Here is a 26,236-nt window from a genome sequence, read left to right as displayed (position 1 = left end):
ATTCAGCATAGTAGCGTGAGCTACAGTATGCCTTTATATTTTTTTTTTGGCGCCGTACTCACTCTGTAATCGCGTAGTAAAGTTTCAGGGGAATGGGTGTTCCTATTCAGAGGGCTTGTGATTGACGGCCGGCTATGGCGCGTCACGCTTCACGGAAATAGCCAAAATAGGTGTTTGCTCTTCACGGCGCCTGCGCAGTCAGCTCCGATGTCTGTGCGCAGGCGCCGTATAGCGCTGGGAAGAGCCGAGACCTACTCCGGCTATTTTCGTGAAGCGTGACGCGCCATAGCTGGCCGTCAATCACGAGCCCTCTGAATAGGAACGCCCATTCCCCGCGGGGAGTCTGAAATTTTACTACTCGATTAAACAGTGAGTACGGCGCCGAAAAAAAATATAAAGGCATAATGTAGCTTGCGCTACTATGCTGAATGAGATGCTATAAAGTTGTTTTTTAGGGTGAAACACCGCTTTAAACTTGTTCAGGTACCACTGCTAATGTTCTCATGTGTCCTGAAGAAGTGGAAACGGGAAACACATTGACCCATGAGGACCTATTTTCACATAACACAGTCTTTTATTAAGCAATTAGCCTCTGTGTGAATAAAATATATTATATCGATTATAAATGTGGTCAAGTCTGGACTGGGACAAAAAATAGGCCCGGGCTCCAGCACCCTGCATCTCTGGACAGCCCCCCACAGTTTGTTACACAGACCTCCCTACAGTACAGACCCCCCCCCCTACAATACAGACCCATAATGTACCTCAGATCAGCGTGGGACTCCATGTCGGGTCCCCTCCCCCTGTGTAGACATAAAGGAGGAGGGGGAGGCGGCCTTACTCTGCTCGGCTGTGTGAGACAGCTGAGCAGAGACTGATCAGATCATGAGAGCCGCTGCCACTGTGCCAGAGAGAAGGGGATCTTTGCGAGTCCTGGCCCCCTGATGTGCTGACGGGTGTCACTTAAGTGCGGCTGCGTCTCGCAGCTGAGAGTGCACTGGGGGGGGGGGACAAGACATGCGGCCCACCGGGCACATGCCCGGTATGCTTTATGGCCAGTCCGGGCCTGAATGTGGTAAATAAGTTTGTTGGTTATTTAGCTACGCAACAAGTACAATTTGTTCTTATTGACCTTTTTTGGTCTTGAATGCATTTTATTATTAACATATTGTATATTTTTATACACCACTGCATTTGTTCCTCTTCATATCAGTAAAGTTTGATGCCTGTTTTTAAAAGATTTCTGATATATGGAATTATCTCGTGCAAAAGGAGCTTGAACAGCACAGCTTAAAACCCCAGTCTGCTTTGAAAACTTTGCCTGGGAGAGACCTTGCTTATGCAGTATACCCAACTTGTGCCTTGTGGCTGTGCTCAGTCTTGCCATAGTGAATGACCTGTGAAATGAAACAGTCTTCCACAACCTCACCTTACGAGCAGAGTTTTACTGTTTATCATCCAGTTTTAAGCCTCCTGCATAGCTTTCGGTTTCAGTCAACGACTGCGTTTCAACCAACATATGAAATTGATGTTTGATAGCACCTGCTTGCTATAACTGGTTTAGCATACATCTGACTCTAACCCTACAAAATCCCTGACTTTGCACAAGTGTACAAACTGTGCACGTGTAAGAATTTCATGCTGGTTTGAAGCCAAAGGGTCGTTACACCAAATACTGATTTGTTTTCTATTTTAGTTCTGTTTCCAAGCTTTCCATTTTGTAAATTGATAAAAAAAAAAAAGCATTCTTACTTTACAGCATTTCTTCACACGTGCCTACAACTTTTGCACTATATATATATATATATATATATATATATATATATATATATATATAAATAAAATGGATAGAAATTCAGGCACACAAGATCAAGTGTCTTGACAAGGTCACAAGGTGTGACCTCCCCCCGAGCCACATGATCCTTAGTGTGGAATAGCTGAATCCAGCAGGGCAGCAGTCAGCATATTCAGGATACTACCTGTCAGCGACTTCCAAGCTACAAATCATGCTTAAAATGTAGAACTCTGGCAATCGGCACTGACCAGTACTTACACCTTTCTGCTGACTGATGCCTATAAACAAAGAATACCAACCAAGGCCAACAATTTGGTCACAACCAACATTCTTTATGAGCCATACTAGCTGAAAATGTATAAGGGTTTACAAACCTTTAAGAACTGAGTGTTCAGTGTTGCCAAAGTTCCTCCTTTTAAATTTAGATTGGCCACCTATCCTGACCAGCTGGGCCACAAAAGCAGCGGCAACTGCTGCAAAGGCAGATTGCCTGCACCCTCGGCCAGGTCATGAAATGTGTTTTTGCTTTGATAAATGCAGACAGAAACTTACCAATATAATTTGAAATATATCATAATCTGCAGGGTTGGAGGCTTCTAGCAAATATACATGGTGCTACACAAAAACCTTGGAAGTGTCTGGTTATTTGGCAGCTTGGTTTACACTTTGCAGTAGGACGGGTTGCTGTAAAAACTCGAGACTGACAGGGTAATACCGAGCCACATAAATTTATCATAGCAAGATGTTAATGTTGTAAAGTGATACAACAAGGTTTAACTAGTAGAGAAACAAGAGTATGCTAAACAAAAATAAAAATCCAAATCATCTAAAAACAATCTGATTCATTAGAACAATTAGCATCCCGTGATTAAAAAAAAAAGCAAGTGATCAATTACCTCCCGCTGATGGTCATGGAATTTTTAGATGCATTCTAAAAACTATTTAGCTGTAATGTCATTGCACATGCAGTGGATATAAAAATTATACACACGTTAAAATGTCAGGTGTTCCTGTGATGTAAAAAAAAAATAATAAATAATGAGAAAGAAATCCTTTCAGAACTTTTCCACCTTTAATGTGACCAATAATTGGTACAAACAAACTGAACTCTTTTAGGGGTAGGAAATAAAAAATAAAAAATAAAAAAAATGTGGTTACAAGTGTGCACACTTTCTTATAACTGGGGATGTATCTGTGTTCAGAATTAAGGATGAGCCGAACACCCCCGTTCGGTTCGCATCAGAACTTGCGAACACACCAAATGTTCGTGTGAACTTTAGAACCCCGTTAAAGTCTATGGGACTCGAACATTTGAAATCTAAAGTGTTAATTTTAAAGGCTAATATGCAAGTTAATGTCCTAAAAAGTGTTTGGGGACCTGGGTCCTGTCCCAGGAAACATGTATCAATGCAAAAAAACGTTTTAAAAACTGCCGTTTTTTCAGGAGCAGTGAATTTAATAAATGCTAAAAGTGAAACAATAAAAGTGTAATATTACTTTAAATTTCGTATCTAGGGGGGGTGTAAAGTCAGCATGTGAAAAAGCGCATGTTTCCCGTACATAGAACTGTCCCTGCACAAAGTGTCATTTCTGAAAGGAAAAAAGGCATTTAAAACCGGCTTTGCAGCTCTAATGAATTGTCAGGCTCTGGCAATTACAGAGATGATTCATTCATAAAAAATAAAAAAGCTGGGGGTCCCCCCAAATTCCATTAACAGGCCCTTCAGGTCTGATATGGATATTAAAGCGGATCTCCACTCTAAAGTGGAGTCCCGCTGATCGGCACCCTCCCCCCCTCCGGTGTCACATTTGACACCTTTCAGGGGGGGGGGGGTGTGCAGATACCTGTCTACAGACAGGTATCTGCACCCACTTCCGGCCCTACGATACGGGCAAAAGACGGGTTTTTTCTTCGCTTCCCGTCCGTCCCCCGTTGTATGCTGGGAACACTCGGCTCCCAGCACACAGCGGGAGCCAATCGGCGGGCGCAGCGCGACTCGCGCATGCGCCGTAGGGAACCGGGCAGTGAAGCCGGAGCTCTTCACTTCCTGGTTCCCTCACCGTGGATGGAGGGGGGAGCAGCAGGGTGACGAGCGATCGGCTCGTCATCTGCTGCGATCACCGCTGGACTCCAGGACAGGTAAGTGTCCTTATATTAAAAGTCAGCAGCTGCAGTATTTGTAGCTGCTGGCTTTTAATATATTTGTTTAGTGGCACATCCGCTTTAAGGGGAACCCCGCCATCAATTTAAAAAAAATGACGTGGGGTTCCCCCCAAATATCCATACCAGACCCTTCAGGTCTGGTGTGGATTTAAAGGGGAACTCCATCCCAAATTTAAAAAAAAAATGGCGTGGAGTTCCCCCAAAAATCCACACCAGACCCTTATCTGAGCACGTTAACCTGGCCGGCCGCAGAAAAAAGGGGGGACAGAGTGCGCCCCCCCCCCTCTCCTGAACCGCACCAGGCCACATGCCCTCAACATGGGGAGGATGTCCCCATGTTGATGGGGACAAGGGCCTCATCCCCACAACCCTTGCCCGGTGGTTGTGGGGGTCTGCGGGCGGGGGGCTTATCAGAATCTGGAAGACCCCTTTAACAAAGGGGACCCACAGATCCTGCCCCCCCCCCTATGTGAATTGGTAATGGGGTACACTGTACCTCTACCATTTCACAAAGGAAGTGTAAATAGTTATAAAAAAACACACAGACACCGTAGAAAAAATTCCTTTAATAAAAAAAAAAATTCAGCGATGTGAATCCACTCTCGGCCCGGGCGCCGCTCCAACGTTGTCTTCTATCCTGCGACGGATGATCTCTCCAGCGACGGACGGGTGATCAGCGGTCCGGTACAGCGATGAGAAGATCCATCCGTCCAGAGCGCAGCAGGCGAGCTCCACTCTCCGCTGGACACAGCCCAGCGGAATGACACGCTGGAGCTGTGAAATTTCTTATATAGGGGAAACGGCCGCCCGACACGTGACCCCGCACCCTCGTACGTCACTGGGAAAGACAGGGAAATACCGGGCTTTCCCAGTGACGTACGAGGGTGCGTCAGAGGGGGAGGGGTCACGTGACGGGTGGCCGCTTCCCCTATATAAGAAATGTCACAGCTCCAGAGCGTCATTCCGCTGGGCTGTGACCAGCGGAGAGTGGAGATCGCCTGCTGCGCTGGTTTTTTTTTATTTTTTATTAATAAAGGATTTTTTTCTACGGTGTCTGTTTTTTTTTTTAACTATTTACACTTCCTTCATGAAATGGTAGAGGTACAGTGTACCCCATTACCAATTCACATAGGGGGGGTCAGGATCTGGGGGTCCCCTTTGTTAAAGGGGTCTTGCAGATTCTGATAAGCCCCCCGCCCGCAGACCCCCACAACCACCGGGCAAGGGTTGTGGGGATGAGGCCCTTGTCCCCATCAACATGGGGATATCCTCCCCATGTTGAGGGCATGTGGCCTGGTGCAGTTCAGGAGAGGGGGGGCCCACTCTGTCCCCCCCTCTTTTCTGCGGCCGGCCAGGTTAACGTGCTCGGATAAGGGTCTGGTGTGGATTTTTGGGGGAACTCCACACCATTTTTTTTTACATTTGGGGTGGAGTTCCCCTTAAAATCCACACCAGACCTGAAGGGCCTGTTAATGGAATTTGGGGGGACCCCCAGCTTTTTTTTTTATGAATGAATCATCTCTAATTGCCAGAGCCGACAATTCATTAGAGCCGCAAAGCCGGTTTTAAATGGCTTTTTCCTTTCAGAAATGACACTTTGTGCAGGGACAGTTCTATGTACTGGAAACATGCGCTTTTTCACATGCTGACTTTACACCCCCCCAAAGGTACGAAATTTAAAGTAATATTACACTTTTACTGTTTCACTTTTAGCATTATTAAATTCACTGCTCCTGAAAAAAACGTCAGTTTTTAAAACTTTTTTTGCATTGATACATGTTTCCTGGGACAGGACCCAGGTCCCCAAACACTTTTTAGGACAATAAATTGCATATTAGCCTTTAAAATTAACACTTTAGATTTCACCCATAGACTTTAACAGGGTGTTCCGCGGCTTTTCGAATTTGCTGCGAACACCCCTAATTGTTTGTTGTTCGCCGAACAGGCGAACAGGCAATGTTCGAGTAGAACATGAGTTCGACTCGAACTAGAAGCTCATCCCTATTCAGAATTAGGCAATCACATTTAAACTGATGTTTAATAGGAGTCAGTACACAGATGCCATTATTTAGAGTGCCTCTGATTAACCCCAATATAAAGTTCAGCTGCTATAGTAGGTCTTTCCGGATCCTACAGCAAAAGCCATGATCCGCAGAGAGCTTCCAAAGCATCAGAGGAATCTCATTGTTAAAAGGTATCAGTCAGAAGGGTACAAAAGAAATTTCAAGGCCTTAGATATACCATGGAACACCCTGAAGGCAGTCATCAAGTGGAGAAAATTTGGCACAACAGTGACATTACCAAGAACTGGACGCCCATCCAAAATTGATGAAAAGAAGACAACTGGTCAGGGAGGCTGCCAAGAGGCCTAACAGCAACATTAAAGGAGCAGGAAAAATATCTGGCAAGTACTGGCTGTGTGGTACATGTGACAACAATCTCCCGTATTCGTCATATGTCTGAGCTATGGGGTAGAGTGGCAAGACAAAAGCCGTTTACTTGCCAAGGAAACCATCCAAGCCTAGCTAAATTTTGTGAAAAAACATCTTAAGTCTCTCAAAAGCATGTGGGAAAATGTGTTATGGTCTGATGAAACCAAGGTTGAACTTTTTGCCCATAATTTCGAAAAGATAAGTTTGGCACAAAAACAACACTGCACGTCTCCAAAAAGAACCCCATACCCACAATGAAGCATGGTGGTGGCAGCATCATCCTTTGGGATGTTTTTCTTCAGCTGGAGCAGGGGCCTTAGTCAAGGTAAAGGGAATTATGAACAGTTCCAAATACCAGTCAATATTGGCACAAAACCTTCAGGCTTCTGCTAAAAAGCCGAACATGAACAGGAACTTCATCTTTAAGGAAGACAACGACCCAAAGCATACATCCAAATGAACAAAGGAATGGCTTCACCAGAAGATTAAAGTTTTGGAATGGCCCAGCCAGAGCCCAGACCTGGCTGTAGATTGAAAATCTGTTTTTATTTATTTATTTTTGTCTTGTGTTTTTACATGAAACAACATTTTAACAGGGGTGTGTAGACTTTATATCCACTGTATTTATTACCTGAATATAAAAACTTTAAGTGCCGGTTCACACTACCACGACTTGGGATCCGACTTGCATCGCCCCAAGTCGAGCAACATGAGAAATTCAATTGACGTGAATGAGAGCCGTCTTACTGTACACTACTGAAGTCGCTCCGACTTCAGAAAAGGTTCCTGTACTGCTTCAAGGCAACTTCTAGGCAACTTGTACCCATTTATTTCATTCAATGGAAGTTGCCTCCAAAGTCGGATCACTGTCTTAACCACTTGCTTACTGGCCACATATACCCCCTTCCTGCCTAGGCGAAATTTCAGCTTTCAGCACTGTCACGCTTTAAATGACAATTGCGCGGTCGTGCGAGGTGGCTCCCAAACAAAATTTACGTCCTTTTTTTTCCACAAATAGAGCTTTATTTTGGTGGTATTTGATCTCTGCGTTTTGTTTTTTTTTTTTGCAACAAAAATAGAGCTACAATTTTGAAAAAAAAAAAGATTTTTTTACTTTTTGCTATAATAAATATTCAATTAATTTTTATTTATTTTTTATCCGTTAAGGCCGATAACTATTCTTCTACATATTTTTGGTAAAAATAAAGATCACAATAACCGTATATTGATTGGTTTGCGTAAACGTTATAGCGCCTACAAAATAGGTGATAGAATTATGAAATTTTTATTTTTATTTTTTACTAGTAATGGTAATGGCAATCTGTGATTTTTGTCAGGACTGCAATATTACACGGACCATTCACATTTAAACAGTGAACAGTGCTATAAATATGCACGGATTACTGTATAAATGTGACTGGCAGAGAAGGGGTTAACACTAGGGGGGCAAGGAAGGGGTTAATGTGTGCCCTGCTAGGTGATTCCTACTGTGGGGGGAGGGGACTGACTGGGGAGGTGGTCTCTCCCTGACAGGACATGGATCTCTGTGTTTACACACAGAGATCCATGTCTCTGTGACTGCCGATCGCGGGAGCCTGGCGGACATCGCGGCCTCCAGGCACACGCATCGGCACCTGAGTGACGCGACGTATGTAGATGGCCTCCCGGCATTTTAGGGCCACATAGTGGCCGTAAAAACTCGTCGGGCGGGTGGGAAGTGGTTAAGCAACTTTACAGGAAGAGAAAATGGTTTTCTCATGCAAACCCCTCCCTCCCACAGAGCTGATTGTTTGAGTGGCCACTGGCAAAGTTGCCTGTCCTGGAGGCAACTTAAAGTTGCCTCGCAAAGTCGTGCCAACTTTCATGTCGCTGTAGTGTGAACCGGCACCAACAGTTCATGGTTAATAATGAAAAAAAGTATCGAGTAACATCTTTGTAAATAAAACCAAATTTTGTAAACAAGAATAGTGCTTTTTGACCACTGTTCATTTTGATGTCAAATTAGTCAAATCAGTCTTTTGACTAAAATTCAATTTTAGTTTTAGTTGTACATTAGTCATCTGAATTGAAACTTAATTTTATTTTCGTAAAGTTTTCGTCACAATCAATGCAGCTGGCAAAAATATTTTTATAAAATGAAATTAACGCTGCTTCATTGCTTGTTTTTTCACATTTATACTTTGCCATAACTATAATTGATGCTTGGATTGGTCCAGTTACTGGCACAAATTGTATAGTGAATGATCCCCCTTACAAAGTACACTTACATATATAAATGAGCCGCCATAACCAGAGAGTCCTTCCCAAAAAAGTTTATAATGCAGTACTGGTAAAACAAATTACCACCAAGCCATCTGAGGAATAAAATCGGAGGTGACATAGCACAATAGACGTCAACCTGATCACTCCATCTGTTTGATACTGCATCAATATTTTTTTAACTACTTGTTTACTGGGCACATTTCCTGCCCAGGTAAATTTTCAGCTGTCGCACTTTAAATGACAAGTCATGCAATGCTGTACCAAAAACAGATAGAGCTTTTTTTTGGGTCGTATTTAAATTACCACAGTTTTTTTTATTTTTTTGCAAAAACATGGTGAAAAAAGACCGAACATTTTGAAAAAAAAAAAAAAAGTTTTTAGTTTTGGTTACAAAATGTTGAAAATAAGTGATTTTTCTCCTGCACTGATGTGGGCTGATGGGCAAAGATGACAGCACTGAAAGGCATCACTGCTGGGCACTGAATGGCACTGCACAGATAATCAGGGCACTGATTATCTGTATAGATCTCCCCTGTGAGGAAATGCCACTGCATGTCTCTCCTCTCCTCACATACTGTCAAAAAAGAAATGCAGATAACCAGCATTTCCTTGTTTACATGTGATCAGCTGTGATTTAACACAGCTGATCTTACAGGTTAAGAGCCTCACCATCGGCTCTTTACCGAGATCGGTGATGCGCTGTGTCCCAGATACAATGTCATATGATGTCGTCCCAGAACCAGAGAGCTGCCGCCTGCATGTCAATTGACAAAACAGCAGACGGGAGGTGGTTAAGGGACCAGCAAAAAAAATAAAAAAATTGCATTACTTTTTTCAAAAGGTGAACGTTTCCTTTAAACATGAAACTGAACTTTATGGATTAGCACAAAATTTCAACCTCAAACCGCAACATAACTTTGTCTTTGTAATATTTTGTTTATTCCTATAGATCATTCTCTAACGGTTTAGAATTAGTGCTGTTCTTTTGCATATAATACACAATTTTATTACTTACAGAGCATACTGACGCTTATAACACAAATGCTGCACCAACATCAAGGAGGGGTCTAAACTAGTGTAATATTTTAATTAGGAGAAAATGCCAAATGGTAGAGAGGAACAAATTACAAGATGAATAGGAACAGACTTTTTAATCACGATTTTACCACTGGAGTTCATTGTAAATGGCCACAGAATGTCTCAGGCCAGCAGATTCCCTCAATGTCACTTTTGTACAGACCGATCTTACTGCCAAAAGAAGATGTTTCTAAACTATTAGGAACTATAATAAGGTTTTCATTACCTCAAAGTTTTCAAGTTTTAGGCTTCATTTCCATGGAGGTTTTTACAGCCACTTTTCTGAGCGTTTTTTGCAGCTTAAAAACTGCTCTCCATGTTAGTCTATGGCCTCATCATGCCCACCATGACGTTTTTGAGCCGTTGATGGCTGGGGCTTTTTTAAGCTGCAAAAAAAAAAAACAGGACCAGTGCGTTCTGAAGCTCCAGCGTTAGAGCTGTAAGCCTATTCCTGCGTTTCTTTCTCTATTCAAAATAATGGGAGCGCATTGATTTGAATAGAGGTCACAACAGAAGTCGGATCAAGATGATCGGACTTGCAGGGCGTCTGGTGTGCAGAGAATTGAAGAGGAACCCCGCGCAAATTAAAAAAAATTTGCGTGAGGTTCCCCCCCAGGATGATAACGGACCCTTCGGTCTGGTATGGATTTTAGGGGGAATCTATACCAGACCCTTTAGGGGGAATCTATACCCTATACCTAAAATCTATACCAGACCCTTATCAGAGCATGCCGCCCGGCCGGTCAGGAATGGGGGCGAGCGAGCCCCCCCCTCCTGAGCCGTACCAGGCCGCATGCCCTCAACATGGGGGGTTGGGTGCGACAAGGAAGAGCGGGCTGGCCGCTGCTAGTAAAAGAGCTGCAAGAAGATGGCAGTGGCCAGCCCCGAAGACGGCACCAGAGAGCGGGAGAAGAACCCTGAAGGCAGAAGACGACCCCCGCGTAGAGCGGAGAAGACCCCCGGAGCTGGCTAATAACATTTTAAACCTGTGTTGTGTTTTATCGACACTTTTCCTCCCGGTGAATGGGTAGGGGTACGATGTACCCCATACTCATTCACCTAGGGTGGGGGGCCGGGATCTGGGGGCACCCTTATTAAAGGGGGCTTCCAGATTCCGATGAGCCCCCCGCAGACCCCGACAACCAACGGCCAGGGTTGTCAAGAAGAGACCCTTGTCCCCATCAACAGTGCCCTCCCTGCCCCAAAGCACCCACCACCCCCCATGTCGAGGGCATGCGGCCTGGTACGGCTCAGGAGGGGGAGGCGCTCGCTCGTCCCTACCCCATTCCTGACCACCTGGGCGGCATGCTCGGATAAGGGTCTGGCATGGATTTTGGGGGAACCCCCACGCTTTTGTTTTCGGCGTAGGTGTTCCCCTAAAAACACATACCAAACCGGGTCTTTTATCATCCTGGGGGGAACCTCACGCAAATTTTTTTTTTATTTGCCCGGGTTCCCCGTTAAGATTTTCTGCACACCAGTCGCCCCCTGCAAGTCGGATCATCTTGATCCGACTTCTGGTGCGACCTCTATTCAAATCAATGGGCTCCCATAAGGATCCATTGATTTTGAATAGAAACAGAAAAACACGGCTGAAAACTAGCGCGGCAAAACGTGCATTGAAATCAATGCAAAACGCAGGAAAAATAGCAGTAAAAACGCCGCTTTTTTCCTGGCGTCTGTACTAGCTTTACAGCCCGTTCTTTAAAACGTGCATGGAAATGAAGCATTATTGCCATAGATCTGCAAATTCCAACTCCACGTGATTAGATAACTCCAGAAAACCTGTGTTGTCTGGCCTCATACACACTTAGCTATTTTCTCTGCTCTCCAGAACGCCTTACAGGTGAAAAGTTGCTTAAAAATGTGGTAGAAGTCGCATATTGCACACGCATTAATTCATTCTATTTGTCAGAATATTCATTTATTCCGGGCATTAGAATGCATTAACCTGCCTAAACTGCATGTAAAGGTTTTCTAAAATGCCTGTAAATACCTACAGCCTTGCATAGGAGTTTACAGTCAGGGAAAAAAAAGCCTTGTAAAAGCTGTATGTGCATTAATCCTCAAGAGGGTTTTAAGGATTGTAGTATAAATTATACATGTATCTGGAAGGTCCAGCATCTGGCAATTCAGTATCATGGCATAACCTACACTATTAAAAAAAAAGATTTTATACTTACTGTAAAATCTTTTTCTCCAAGTTCATGGACGAACACAGCCTTAACCACTTGAGACCCGCGCTGTTGACAAAAGACGTCAACAGCGCGGTTCTCAGGTGCCAAGTGGACGTCTTTGGACGTCATTTGAAATGCATTACCCGCGCGCGCCACTGGGGGGCGCGCGGTGGGTAACCACTGTGCCGCCGCATCTCTGGGGAACCGATGCGTGTACCTGGCGGCCGCGATGTCCGCCGGGTACACGCGATCGTCGGGAACACAGCCGGTAACAGCAGGGACGTGGAGCTCTTTGTGTAAACACAGAGCTCCACGTGCTGTTAGAGGAGAGGAGACCGATCTGTGCCCCTTGTACATAGGGACACAGCATCGGTCACCTCCCCCAGTCACCCCCCACACAGTTAGAACACACCCAGGCTACACAGTTAACCCCTTCCTCACCCCCTAGTGTTAATCCCTTCCCTGCCAGTCACATTTATACAGTAATTAGTGCATTTTTATAGCACTGATCGCTGTATAAATGTGAATGGTCCCAAATTTGTGTCGAAAGTGTCCGATACGTCCGCCGCAATATTGCAGTCCCAATAAAAATCGCAGATCGCCGCCATTACTAGTAAAAAAAAAAATGAAAAAAATCATAATTCTGTTCCCCATTTTGTAGGTGCTATAACTTTTGCGCAAACCAGTCGCTTATTGCGATTTTTTTTTTTTTTTTACAAAAATACGTCGAAAAATACGTATCGGCCTTAACAGAAATTTTTTTTTTTTTTTTTTTTTTAAATGGGAGATTTATTATAGCAACAAGTAAAAAAAATATATATTTTTTAAATTGTCGCTCTTTTTGTTTATAGCGCAAAAAAAAAAAAAACGCAGAGGTTATCAAATACCACCAAAATAAAGCTCCATTTATGGGGAAAAAAGGACGTCAATTTTGTTTGGGAGCCACGTCGCACGACCGCGCAAATGTCAGTTAAAGCGACGCAGTGCCGGAAGCTGAAATTTCGCCTGGGAACGAAGGGGGTTTATGTGCCCAGTAAGCAAGTGGTTAATCTTGAGAAAGTGGGTATTCGCCTTCCTTTAGGAGTGACTAGGCAGAAAGTCTCAACAACCTCAAAGCTGAACAGTCCCGCCCAGGGGGCCGTCCTACTGGCTATATCCCCTCAGCCTGCACCAAGCAGCTCAGTTCGTAACAAGCAGTACAAACTTAAAAAAAAAAAGAAGGGTGGGTTCTTTGTCCGTCCATGAACTCAGAAAAAGATTTTACGGTGAGTATAAAATCGTATTTTCTCTTTCGTTCATGGACGGACACGGCCTTAATCTTGACAAAGTGGGACGTCCCAAAGCAGTGTCAAAATGAGGGGTGGGAACAGCATAAAATTTAACTTCACCCCAAAACAAAACAGAGCTCACCTGAGGAGTTGTAACTCTAAACAGCCACCTGCAACACTTTTCAGCCGAAGAAGCATCCAAAGATACACTCACATCAATTTGTAAAGTTTAGCGAAAGTGTGACCGGGTGACCAGGGGAAACAGACGCTTGATGTCAGAAAGCCCAAGAAGCACCAATTGCCCTGGTAGAATGCATCGTGACAAGGAGGTGCCCGACCCTTTATGGCGTAAGCCTGATCATGATCTGTTGGGATCCACCTTGAAATCGTGGCCGAGACCGCTGGGCCCTTCTTGGGACCAGCCACTGAAACAGCGAGTCTGAACTCCGGAACGGAGCAGTAACAGACAAGTATACTCTCGGAGCTCGGACAACGTCCAAGGAATGCCACGTCGTCTCCTTAGGATTCGACGGATGAGGACACAAGGGTGGCAGTACAATGTCTTCCTTGAGATGGAAGGTCGAAATGACCTTAGGAAGAAAAGAAGGCTGCGGACGCAGCACCACCTTTTCCTTGTGGAAGATCAGATAGGGAGCCTTTCATGCCAACAAAAGGACCACTTTCTGAGAAAGTGTCAACAAGGGAACCTCCCTAATGTTCTCAAACGGTGGTTTCTGAGGCCTGGCCGGTACGGACTCCACAGTGTCACTAACGCATCTGTCACAAACCTCAATACCTTCCATTGAGTCAAGACCCCAGGAGATCTACGTCTGGTGTGCCCTATCTTGGGCAAAGGAGCTGAAACACATCCGGGTGCAGAGACCATTCTCCTTGGTCCAGCATCTGGAGACTCAGGTAGTCTGCCTGCCAATCTTCCACGCCCGGAATGTATACGGTTGACAGGGCCAGTACGCTCCTTTCTTCCCACCTTAGAATGTGAGCGACCTCCGACGCTGCAGCCGAGCTTCTTGTTCCTCCTTGATGGTTGACATATGCCACTGCCGTGGTGTTGTCCGACTGGATCCTGACTGGATGCCTCCGAGACCATGTGGAGAGGCACAGCCTAATCGCCCGAAGTTCCAGGACATTGATCGGCAAGTGGGAATCCTCCGGAGACCAGCGACCCTGGGTCGACTGAACCCCCAAGACTCCCCCACAACCAGTAAGGCTGGCGTCCGTCGTGATGACTATCCAGCGAAAGGGAAGCAACGACTTCCTGGACAGAAGTGCCGGTAAGGTCAGCCACCAAACAAGGGAGGTCCTGACAAGGTGGCTCACCAGGATTTGATAATCCAGGGATGATGGGCACTTGTCCCATCTGGGCAGAATTTCGTTCTGTAGCACTCGCGTGTGAGATTGCGCATATGGTACCGCCTCGACAGAGGCCACCATGAGGCCCAGGACTCGCATGTAAAAGCGGAGTGACGACCCGAAGGGTCTGCAGCTTTTCCACAGGGAAAAAAAACCCTTGCCTCTGAGGAGTCCAGAATCAACCCTAGATATACTAGGCGTTGAGTCAGTACCATTACTGACTTCTGAAAGTTCGGTACCCACCCAAAGTGTCGGAGGGTTTGACAGGTTATAGACACACTCGCCTCTAATTCTGAGCTTGAAGCGGCTCTCAGAAGAAGGTCAACCAAGTAGCCCAAAATATCGATGCCACGTTGTCTTAGTAGGGCGAGAATTGGGGCAAGGACCTTGGTGCCGATGCCAGGCCAAAGGGGAGAGCCACAAATTTATAGTGGTCCTTCCCGACCGCAAAACGCAGATATCTCTGATGCTTTATGCACATGGGGACAAGTAAATAGGCATTTCTGATATCCAAGGATGCCAGAAAGTCCCCTGGCTGGAGGGCAGTGACGACATTCCATTCCGGAATCTTTGTACCTTCACAAAGCAATTGAGGGCCCTGAGGTCCCGAATTGTGAGAAACGCCCCCCTCCTTTGGCACCATGAACAGATTTGAGTAAAACCCCTGAAACACAGGGATAACCACACTACGTTTCAGCAGGTCCTGAACTGCCCCAAATAGGGCCTCCCGACGAGTCGGTTGTAGCTGGAGGGAAAAAATCTGTTTGGTGGGCAAGATAGAAAGTCTATCTTGTACCCTGAAGAGACTACCTCGCAAACCCACCGGTCGGGGACCTGAGATGCCCACCGGGTCCCGAATTCGCAGAGTGTCGATAGAGGCCAATACAATGCGGCCACAAGAACATGGCTTCCAGTGCAACTTAAGCAATACAGAATGGATCCCAGCAAAAATGGTCGCCGACAGCATGGAGCGTATAAGCTCATTGGCCAACCGTAGAGCGACAGGCCTGTCGTGGACGACCCAGTGCGTAGCTATGGTCGGCACACTCTCGATGGCTGAAACTGGGGGGGGGGGGACTACAAGGATCTGGGATCCAGCCTGTCGCTTAGTCGGCAAGTAAATTTGAAATAAAGCCTCCAGGCCTATGGGCCCGAAGGGAGCCATGTCTTCTCCTTAACTAGGCAGAAAAAAACTGAGCTGCTTGGTGCAGGTTGAGAGGATATAGCCAGTAGGACCGCCCCCTGGGCAGGGCTGTTCAGCTTTGAAGTTGACACTTTCTGCCTAGTCACTCCTAAAGGAAGGCTAATACCCACTTTGTCAAGATTAAGGCTGTGTCTGTCCATGAACAAAAGAGAAAAAAATCTAAAAGCTACTTCACGATTGGGTGCAAAAAAATTGACAAGTCACTGAAATAGAACAAACAGACACAGGCTCAGCTTCCCCTGATCGTACCTTTTACTTAACCACTTGCCGACCGCCTAACGCACATATACGTCGGCAGAATGGCTCGGGTGAGCAAAGCAAGCCCGGCAAGCTCCATGGCCGTGCCCGCCGACTCCATGTCTGCCGATGTCCTACGATCGTGTCACTGAGGCGCAGAACGGGTTGATGCTTTTGTAAACAAGTCATTTCCCTGTTCTGCCTAGTGAGAGGACACTGATCTACTTGCTCCCTGTTATTGGGAGCAGTGATCAATGTCGTGTTACTGGTAGCCCAGCCCCCCCAGTTAGAATCACTCCCTAGGATACACTTAACCCCTTCATTGCCACCTAGTGTTTAACCCCTTCCCTGCCAGTGTCATTTACACAGTAATGAGTGCATTTTTAAAGTACTGATTCCTGTATGAATGACATTGGTCCCAAATTAGTGTCAAAAGTGTCCGATGTGTCCGCCATAATGTCAGTGTCATGATAAAAATCGCTGATCGCCGCCATTACTAATAAAAAAAAAAACACATAAAACCATACCCTATTTTGTAGATGCTATAACTTTTGCGCAAACCAATCAATACACGCAGATTGCGATTTTTTTTTACCAAAAATATGTAGAATACATATCGGCCTAAACTGCGAAAGAAATTGTTTTTATATATTATATCGGGGATATTAGAACGCAAAAAATAAAAACCGCCGAGGTGATCAAATGGCACCAAAAGAAAGCTTAATTTGTGGGGAAAAAAAGGACGTCAATTTTGTTTGGGTACCACGTTGCATGACCGCGCAATTGTCAGTTAAAGCAACGCAGTGCCTTATCGCAAAAAGTGCTCTGGTCAGGAAGTGGGTAAATTATTCCAGGGCCATCAATGTGATAAGTAGCCCCCATTGACCAGTAAGAAGCTTGTGAGGTTAAAGAAGTTGGGAAAGCAGTAACAGTTGGTATTTGCATCGGATTTTCTGAAGAACTATAGAACAGAGACAAGCATTTGAACATAATGAGGTTACTTTACATTAACAAAGAGTAAAATTGTCTAGAATTACTATTAACAACTTGGATAAAACCTCCAAAGAGTTTACAAAATGGTCATACACTGACATAAAGGTGACATACTAGCAATGTTGACAGATGATTGATTATACCAAAAAAGGAGGAAGCATTTAGTTTCCAGTGAAACATGCACACATTGGACCGACAGTCTTCTGACACACTAAAACCAGGCCCGGAAAAATCTTTTGTTTTAAGACGCTTTCTCCAAGACACCATTTAAACATTTTAATTATGGAGAGGGGCAACTTACCGAAACAGAAAGCTCCTCGGTCTTTCGCTTGGCATTGGAATCAAACAAGACATTTCGTCCTCGCTTCTCACAGTCCTGGTATACAATCAAGCGTATCTGACTTGGATCGAACTCATATGATGGCCAGCTACAAATAAATAAATACAGTTTTTGTTCACATAAGAAAATAACTTTACAGAAAAGGGATTACATTCTCATAATGCAAGAACAGGGTTTTGCCCCCCCCCCCCCCTCTTACAACCGAATATTAGAAAATTGTACACAAGAACAACGATGCTGAGCACCCAAGCAGCCTAACTGAACACATATTGGCATTAAATCCACTACATTACCATGTTAGCTGCCAGATCCACAGAACCTGCACCCTTGATTCTCAAACAGGCTAACAGGCTTATAGTCTGCAGGTCTCAGAAAAACAGCTAACATAATACAATCATCATTCAGTCAGGAAATTAAGAGATGGCAAAAATGTTGTGTGGACACACTTGGAAGTGTTAATTCAAAGACATTTTAATGCCGAATTCAATATCAAAAATAGAATTCAAATATATGCAGTACAGAAAAAGTTATGCTTACTTTAAAAAAGAAAACGCAAGTGTGAAGAGCAGGCCTTTACTGATACTTTTTGCTTACATGTAAAAATATATATTTGCTAGAAATTTACTTTGAACACCCACACATTATATACATTTTAAGCAGAGGTCGTAGAGAATAAAAATTGTGGGTTTTGCAGGGTTTTTTTTATGGATTTGCGCAGCAGTTTGAGCACACATTTTTGGAAAAAAATACACGTTAATGCACACAAACACATTATAAATACCCAATTATTTATTAAAATATAAAACAGTGTTATGCTGAGTAAATAGATACCCAAGGTAACATAACATAATATATCGTCTGGAGGGACGGAGATCCTGGAAAGGCACTGGTGGGCGGCAGGAGGGGGTGACCCCTCCCACTGCCTGCAAAAGAAATCAAGCAGCTAATTAGACACTCAGATGGCTTATCGCCTCCTGTAAAAAAAATAAAATAAAAAAAAAACAACAGATGATGCCTGTAGCTGCATATATTCGAGTTACGTTTTTTGTATTGACTTCAGAATTAAATGGTCTTTAACTTGACATTTGAACATTTTGCATTTGGTGCAAAAAAAAACATTTCCTATTAGCCTGCAAAGTTGCAAAACATTACAATTTCCAAAAGTGTCCATGATTTTTGCCACCACTATGTGTCCCAATCTAGAATTCCTCAAAACAGAAAATTATTACTTTCTATTATGACGTGGTTATCACGGTCATAAGACTGAATTGCAGTTTCTCGTTCAACACTAGAGGGAATTTTTCCAACTATTAGCATAACTGATGTCAGCAATGAACTTGTTATAATTTAAACATTTACAAGTGTTATACAAGAAAGAAAAAAAATCCATTTACTAGGGTATATGTACTACTGTTCCGACTGGACAGACAGTATTTTAGCTGTTCTCTTAGTACCTAGTTCTGGTCCCCAGTCTGTGACCAGCAGCTCAGTCAGCTTCTAGAGAGAATCCAGCAGGTAGCTTCATTCTGCAGTTATCTCCTGTGACCACACAACGCTGCTTTATCAAAGCCTGTCCACACTAATTCTTTGGCAACATACACTTCTGACTTCTTGGAATTCTTTTCTTTTGCGTGCAGTTAAAGCAGTGAAGTTCCTAAGTATCTATGACTGTGCCACTTTGGGTATGAACCCAGTGCCCTAATGGACAAATCTAAAGACTATTTTTAAAGAATCTACGCACCTACTGTATTTATAGATCCCCAAGGCTTATCTGCAATGCATGCTTGCCGTGTTAGCGCCGTTTCTAATATTCTTATACATATGTACATGCTTTAAATCAATCAGGATTTAAATCAACAGAAATAACGTTTTTTCAAACGGCAATTAGTCGTGTTCAGTAGCTTGTTATAGAAGAAAGCTACTGTACCACCATAAAGACTCAATGTTTCCACTACAAATGACAAATATTTGCAACATACATTCCAATATGAAACTAGGCTAGTCTAGGGAAAAAAGCAGAAAATAAAAAAAAGATGACGCCACCAAAAAAGCACTTCATTGCCATTTGGAATGAGATTTGATTGATTGTTATGGGAAACAAATCCCCTTTTCTCCTCAGTTTTAGAAATGAGGCCTAAAGCCTTTTTTAAACACTCACTGCATAACTGCCAGCAATGACTCGCTCAGTGATGACCAAAATCATGTCACGTGTTTGCCAAATTAAAAACTATTTTATAAAAATGAAAACATTTAATATAAATATAACAAAATCACCAAATTTATTATATGTAAAAATAAATGATAGTCTGTATACAATCAAGTAGCATCCATACTCTATATACAGTTGTACTATTACAATTTCTAAATATCAGCTATATTCAGAGTACCTGGACTGCATCTTGCGTTGTATGCAGCTTCCCTCAAAAAAAAAAAAAAGAGAGGAGAGGCAATTGAATATAAAAAAATAAAATAAAATCATTCAGGAGCCAACCGATTGTTAGAAATAGCAATAGGCCTGATTAAGCCAAAACAAAAAGGTTGGCATGTGATAAACGGAGAGCTGGAGCTTGAACAATATGCTGTCCATGTTGTGTTTTAAGCTGCACAGCACCATCGACATCAGAAGAGACACCTTAAAAACATCTGCTGCCAGCGGTACAGTCTTTACTTTCACACCAAGAGCCATTGATTCTTGAGAGGTTGCAGACAGTCGTGCCCTTCTTTGATTCTTGTACGTGATGCTCTCTGAAGGCACCCTAGGACTCTGCTCATTAGCAGAGACAAAACTCTGTGCTGACCGAGCCGGGTGCCAGCTGAGTTTCTCTGTCACTTCTTAAACAAATCTCATGTCTCTTCAACCACCTGACTATGATCCCTTGGCAGATGTGACGGTGCGTGTCCTCAGCCAAAAAGTGTCAGACAGATCAATGTAAAGGGAGTGTGGAGGCTGCAAGCTGAAGATGCCTTTGCTGTAATTCTGCCCCTTCTTATCCTCCATCTCCATGGGTGACATTCTTGGAAGCAGGAGGATGCATGTGTTCTGCTGAGAGGCGAGCCAGACAAACAGAAAAGCAGGCAACGAAATCCACCATGTGACACGGAGCTGTCAGTGCTTGCCACCTGGATCTGAGGCACAAGTGCCAACCAATCCTTGAAATGCTTTCTGTTCATTTCAAGCACTTCACAAATCTCTGCGAGAAACTGGAGCTAGCTGCCTGTAGCACAGCAATACTATGCAATCTGATCAGGGATAGAAATATACAGCAGCAGAAAAAATAAAATAAAAAAGGCCCTACAAGGCATAAATATAAGAGTTATTAAGAACACATTGTTGCAATAAATGACAAAAAGATGCTTTGCTTCAATTCTGTTGTGTGGACTGTTCTGAATGAAAGTTTAGTATCAAATATCTGTAAAAGACGGCAAGGCCTAATGCGGAAATCCCGAGGGGAAAGCCGAGAACCTGCTCGGTTCAGTCTTTCCCCTACACATGGCTGGTTTTCCCAACAGGAATACTGTGATGGAGCTTTGGCAGGGAATCCCGGCTGTGTGTATGCTCCATCGCAGTTTTTCCCTATAGGAAAACTGTCAAAAACCGCCGGGCAAAAGTCCGCCGGATTTCCCGGCGAGAAAAAAAAATGTTTGGCCAGTTTTCCCATCAGAAACCTGTCCGAATTCAAGAAAGCTGCTAGTGCATTATTTCCTCCGGAGCTTTCTTTGCTTTTCTTAGACCTCGTACACACAATCGGTTTTCCCGACGGGAAAACTGCGAGGAGAGCTTTTGGCCGGGAATCCCGGCTGTGTGTATGCTCCTCGCAGTTTTCCCGTCGGGAAAACTGATCGTGTGTACGAGGTCTAAGAAAAGCAAAGAAAGCTCCGGAGGAAATAATGCACTAGCAGCTTTCTTGAATTCGGACAGGTTTCTGTGACATCACATTTATTCTGAAACCAAGACATCACACATTTTAAAGCCCAAATGAACCGTCACCATTATGGGAATGCATTAAGACTGCAGATACACAAATATATATTGCTGGTCTTATGAAAATGCTTAAATGTTAAAGCTGAAAATCACTCAAAAACTGTTGGTTCAGCATGTACCGGGCCAACTTTTAGCCCATGTGTACAGCTACATTCAATGCTGCAGCATCCCTCTTCTTGTATCACATATTTTTTCACTTTGATACTTTTTTATATTTTTAATTTTGTGGGTCTAGCGCAGAGTTTTTTCTTTTTTGTTTACATGTGTACAGCTGCATGATCAAATGGGTATGCCAGCATTCGATCAGCGCTGGAAGCCAATGGCAAACACTGATTAGTGTTCTGCACAGCAGGGAAGATCGCCCCAAACAAACATCACTTTTGTTAGTATGGAGATCTGTCAATTTTTTTTTTGTTTTGCATAGCTGAATGGGACCTAAAGTGACTGTTAAAAAAGGGATTTTTTTTTTCTTTTGTACAAACATGCTTAGTGTAATGCTTTTGTAAAGAGCAACCCCAATCCTCCTCTTCTGGGGACTCAACTGGCGTTCCTGCCTCTTCTCCCCCCCCCCCCCCCCCAGTGCCCCCATAGCAAGCCACATGCTATGAGGACCCTTGTGCGGGTTCGACCCCAAAACGTTGATTGTGCGTCAGCCCCCACCTCCCGCCCATCAACTTGGCAAAATTGCCCAAAAATTGTGTACAACAGTTTAATGTTTTTTTTTTTTTTACAATGGGGTGTCTTCCTTGACATTGTGCATAATTTTAATTAGTGCCTTGACTGGGAAAAGGTTGAGAAACACTGGAATAGAGAACCAGTGTTGAAACCATTTTTTTTGAGCTGCACTATCCCATTCCACAATTCAAATATAGAGTATGTCGATGGATATGGAGTATTTACCAAGTGGGTATAAAAATTGGATATCAAATCATGATACTTGTTCAATCAAGGTCTACTTGTTTGTTGCCTGCTCTGTGCTTTAGCTGGGCAGTTTACAAATGAGGTAACTATTTTAAGTGGAACAACTGAAGTGCAATTGAGTTCTCCTAAGCCGAGATCTTCTTGCATAAAACTACAATAAAATGTTGGGGTCCCAGGCCCAACAAATAAGATCCTTGTTGTATAAAGTATGTGGGTGCTGCTTAACAAAATTCCATTATAAAGTTGAAGCCCATGGCTTGCCATACACTACAGGTAACAAAGGGGATTTATGGAAATCTAGCATATAGCAGCATCCCATACAGAAGGAAACTGTATGCTCATCAAAGTGTCACAAGGAAATTTGTACATTCACACAAGGGTAATGCTAAATATAACAGACCTAGAAGTCATGTGCTACTCTAACCTCTACCCTTGCTGGAAGAGAGGAGGAAGCTTTACATTCACATTATGGCTGCAACTTCTCCAAAGACACTAAGTGACCAGCAGTATGAAGAATTAAAATAAAGGAACATTGCTGGAATGACACTCGTGATACCAACTGAATTTTCTGTAGTGACTGTACAGGGTTATCAAGGGACAATGACACCCACTGCATTATAATCTGATGAAATAAGAAAGTCTTGCATAACCTAAATAGTAGGATTTTACATAAGCTCACCCACCACTGGTAATAAGAAGCACCACTCTATGTAGGGATTACTTGGCCACTCTTCCTCACATATCGGTAGTAACTGTCATAGAAGAACACACACCAAGGTGCACTGGATCCAATATTTACTAAACACATAACCAGTCATATCTTATTATTGCCATTGTCTTCCATGTACAAAGACAAGGTTACAGTTGTAATCAAAGCATACAAAGAATGATAACTGGCAAGAAAATTGTTAAAGGTTGTGCCTATGATTTGCATGGTGCACATAACGGTTCTCAGCACATGTAAGGACCTCCTAAGGTGATTTGTGATTGTAGCTGTATACACATAGTTTAGGGGTCTCAAACTGGTGGCCCTCCAGCTGTTGCAGAACTACAATTCCCATGAGGCATTGCAAGGCCGACAGTTACAAGCATGACCGTCATAGGCAGAGGCATGATGGAACTGTAGTTCCACAACAGCTTGAGGCCCCTGCACTAGCTGGTACACCCCTTAAAATATATTAGAAATAAACAGTTTCTGGCAATCATCTGTGTGAAAGAAAGTTGCCAATCTATTCTATTCTCAAGTCTTAGCGAGTATGTTCACAGTACAACACAAATGAACAGGCAAACATAATACCAGCTGGTACTGGAAGACAATGAAGCATTTTATACCCAGACAAGCCTTTAGCTGTGCCATCCATACTGTAGATTCAGACTCCATGACCTTTCTCAACAGCACATCACAAGCCCTCGATGCATGGAAGCTGACAAGGGTTTATAAAGATATTCAACTGTAAGGTCATCTCTATAGACAGACCTACTTTCCAAGATGTAATGCGGAGAAAAACTGCATCAGCATACAGTACATGCAAATCAAATTGTTAGTTGTACTACAAAGAAAAGACTGAGGCATATGAAACGCAATACACATAAAAGGACAGCCAGAATATACATAAAGCAGAACTACTGGCTTCGGTGTTCAGCTAATACTAAGGAGACTAAATGCTATTCAGAAGGAATAGGCTGAGCACAGACAATAACAGAACATATGGTAGACAAGTCTGGGACCAACACTGGTTCTCCTGTTTGGTTGTGTTGGCTAAATCACCTGTTTTGGCCAACACTAACCCTCGTGACAGATCAAATAAAACAATATGAGTCCACGCCAAGAGTGTTTGCCAATGTCCTCAAATGCCACACGGTTCAGGCCTCGTGATTCAGCAAGACTTAACTTGTAGAGGATGACATTTTACTCTCTTGTGGGTTTTATACTTGCAGTGCCATTATCTGTGTTGAATGTAAATGTTAAATTACCCAACAGTGTCCACAAATTACAAATACAGTATAATTTCTTCTTACTATACCCACCAACAGTAAAATCAGTGTGTATATGCAGTAAAGCATGTTTGTATACTGACTGGGGAACTTAAAGGGGTTGTAAAGGTTTGTTTTTTATCTTCTAAATAGGTTCCTTTAAGCTAGTGCATTGTTGGTTCACTTGCCTTTTCCTTCAATTTACCTTCTAAATGTTTTTTTTCTTTGTCTGAATTTCTCACTTCCTGTTCCTCCTCAGTAAGCTGTTCTGGCTGACTAACCACCGCTCGGATGATGGTGGCAAGCTTACTGAGGAGAAACAGGAAGTGAGAAATTCAGACAAAAAAAAACAAGAAGGGAAATCGAAAGAAAAGGAAAGTGAACCAACAATGCACTAGAAAAACGAACGTTCAGTCGTGAGCGCAAACGATAATGCCATCATGTAATGACCGATAAATCGTTCAGTGGATATAAATAAAAAAAGTGGTTCGTTTTTTTTTACATATACCAAGTGCAGAAGGTTCGGACGGGAAACACATTAACCTTCCGATTTATCATTCTTTCGGCAGAAAATTTCCAAAATGTGTCGTTTGTTTTTTCGGATCAAAAACGTCCCAACGATTATCGATTTTGTGCCCATTAACTGGCCAAAAAACTAAACTGTCTGAACGACTGAATTTCGGCCGAATTTTCATATAGTGTATGGCCAGCATTAGTTTGGTGTATTTTGCTAGAGATTTTTTTTTGCTGGGAGAGTGCATGTTATCAGCACAGTCCAGATGGAGGGCCAGGGGTCATGCAGCCTCATAGGACAGTCAGTAGAATAAAAACTCCTCCTACAAGCTTTAACCAAACAATGATAGAAATCACAAGACTGCAATAGACTGCTGATGAGAAAGGTATTAAGCAGTTTATATTAACAAAAATAATTGCAGTTCTGTGCACTGTGGGAGACCAGATATAGTGAATGCAGAGTCCTGAATTCCAATTAATTCCAGCCCTTTCACATCGAGCCGCACATAGCGTCGGCGGTAAAACTCAGCTATTTTTACCGCCAACGCTATGGGCGAATTTGAGGTGCATTTCAGTCGCTAGCTGGGTGCTTTTACCCCCTACTTGCGGCCGCAAAAGTTAAAACCAACCGCAATGCGTTTCTGAAGGAGCGCATTGCGGGTGGTATAGCCAACGCTGTCCCATTGATTTTTTCCACTGGTCAAACATGCAAGTGTTCCTCTCCCACTAACCTTGAAATAAGGGATCCATCTCCCATTGGCCAGCAATGTATGGGACCAGTAGACCGACTACCAGTATAAGGCCTCATGCACACCAAGCATTTATCCAGCACCCCTGAATAACTTTTCTTCTAGCAGGAGAAAAGCTGCTTAAAAAGAAAACGCATCTAAAAGTATGCCTGTAAACACTCCTCTTTCAATATGCCTACGTGTGCATGGACATACTGTAGGTAAAAAGAAAAAGTCTGTTAGTGACATTTTTTAAGCCCTGTGTGCAGGAGGCTTAAGAAAGATCGACCACCATTGTAGGGGGCACTATAATTTTTCACCACTGTGGGGTTTTTTTTGGCATTTTTGTATTTGTTCCATTTCAAAATTGTTACTTAAACTTTTCATAGAGCAGGTGAGTGCTGAAAAAAAAAATCTGCATTCTATATTTTTTTACATTTTATATTTACCACTTAGACCCCTTTCACACTGAAGTGTATTTACAGCGTTTTAGCGTTAAAAATAGCACTCATAAAACGCTCTCCATGCATCTCAATGGACCCTTTCACACAGTCCTGCAAGCAGCATATTTGGAGCAGCTTTTGGGTGCTGAAAAAATGCTCCAAAAACACACCTCTCCATTGAAATTAATTGAAAGCGCTGTAAAAACGCCTTACCCTTTCACACTGAGGCACTGCAAAAATACCCTAAAACGTTAGGGTCTTAGCGGTGCTTTACCAGCACATTGGGATTGCAGATGAGGCTTTGCTTGAAAAACGCTCGACTAACGCTCGAACACCACTCCAGAGTGACAGGGGC

The 26,236-nt window shown here is 43.4% G+C and overlaps 1 protein-coding gene across 2 annotated transcripts in view; it reads right to left on the bottom strand.

Annotated features, from left to right (window-relative positions):
* FNIP1 (folliculin interacting protein 1) overlaps nt 1-26,236 on the bottom strand; it is a 160,643-nt gene that overhangs the window by 91,034 nt on the left and 43,373 nt on the right. For both annotated transcript variants that reach the window (XM_040344656.1, XM_040344657.1), the window contains exon 2: nt 17,282-17,408. In XM_040344656.1, the coding sequence (XP_040200590.1) occupies nt 17,282-17,408 (127 nt within the window). The remainder of the gene's footprint in view (nt 1-17,281; nt 17,409-26,236) is intronic.

The sequence above is a fragment of the Rana temporaria genome, chromosome 3, assembly GCF_905171775.1.
Source record: "Rana temporaria chromosome 3, aRanTem1.1, whole genome shotgun sequence".
In the NCBI taxonomy this organism is placed as follows: Eukaryota; Metazoa; Chordata; class Amphibia; order Anura; family Ranidae; genus Rana; species Rana temporaria.
Note: the sequence above shows the minus strand (reverse complement) of the source record. Positions and strands in the feature narration are given on the sequence as shown.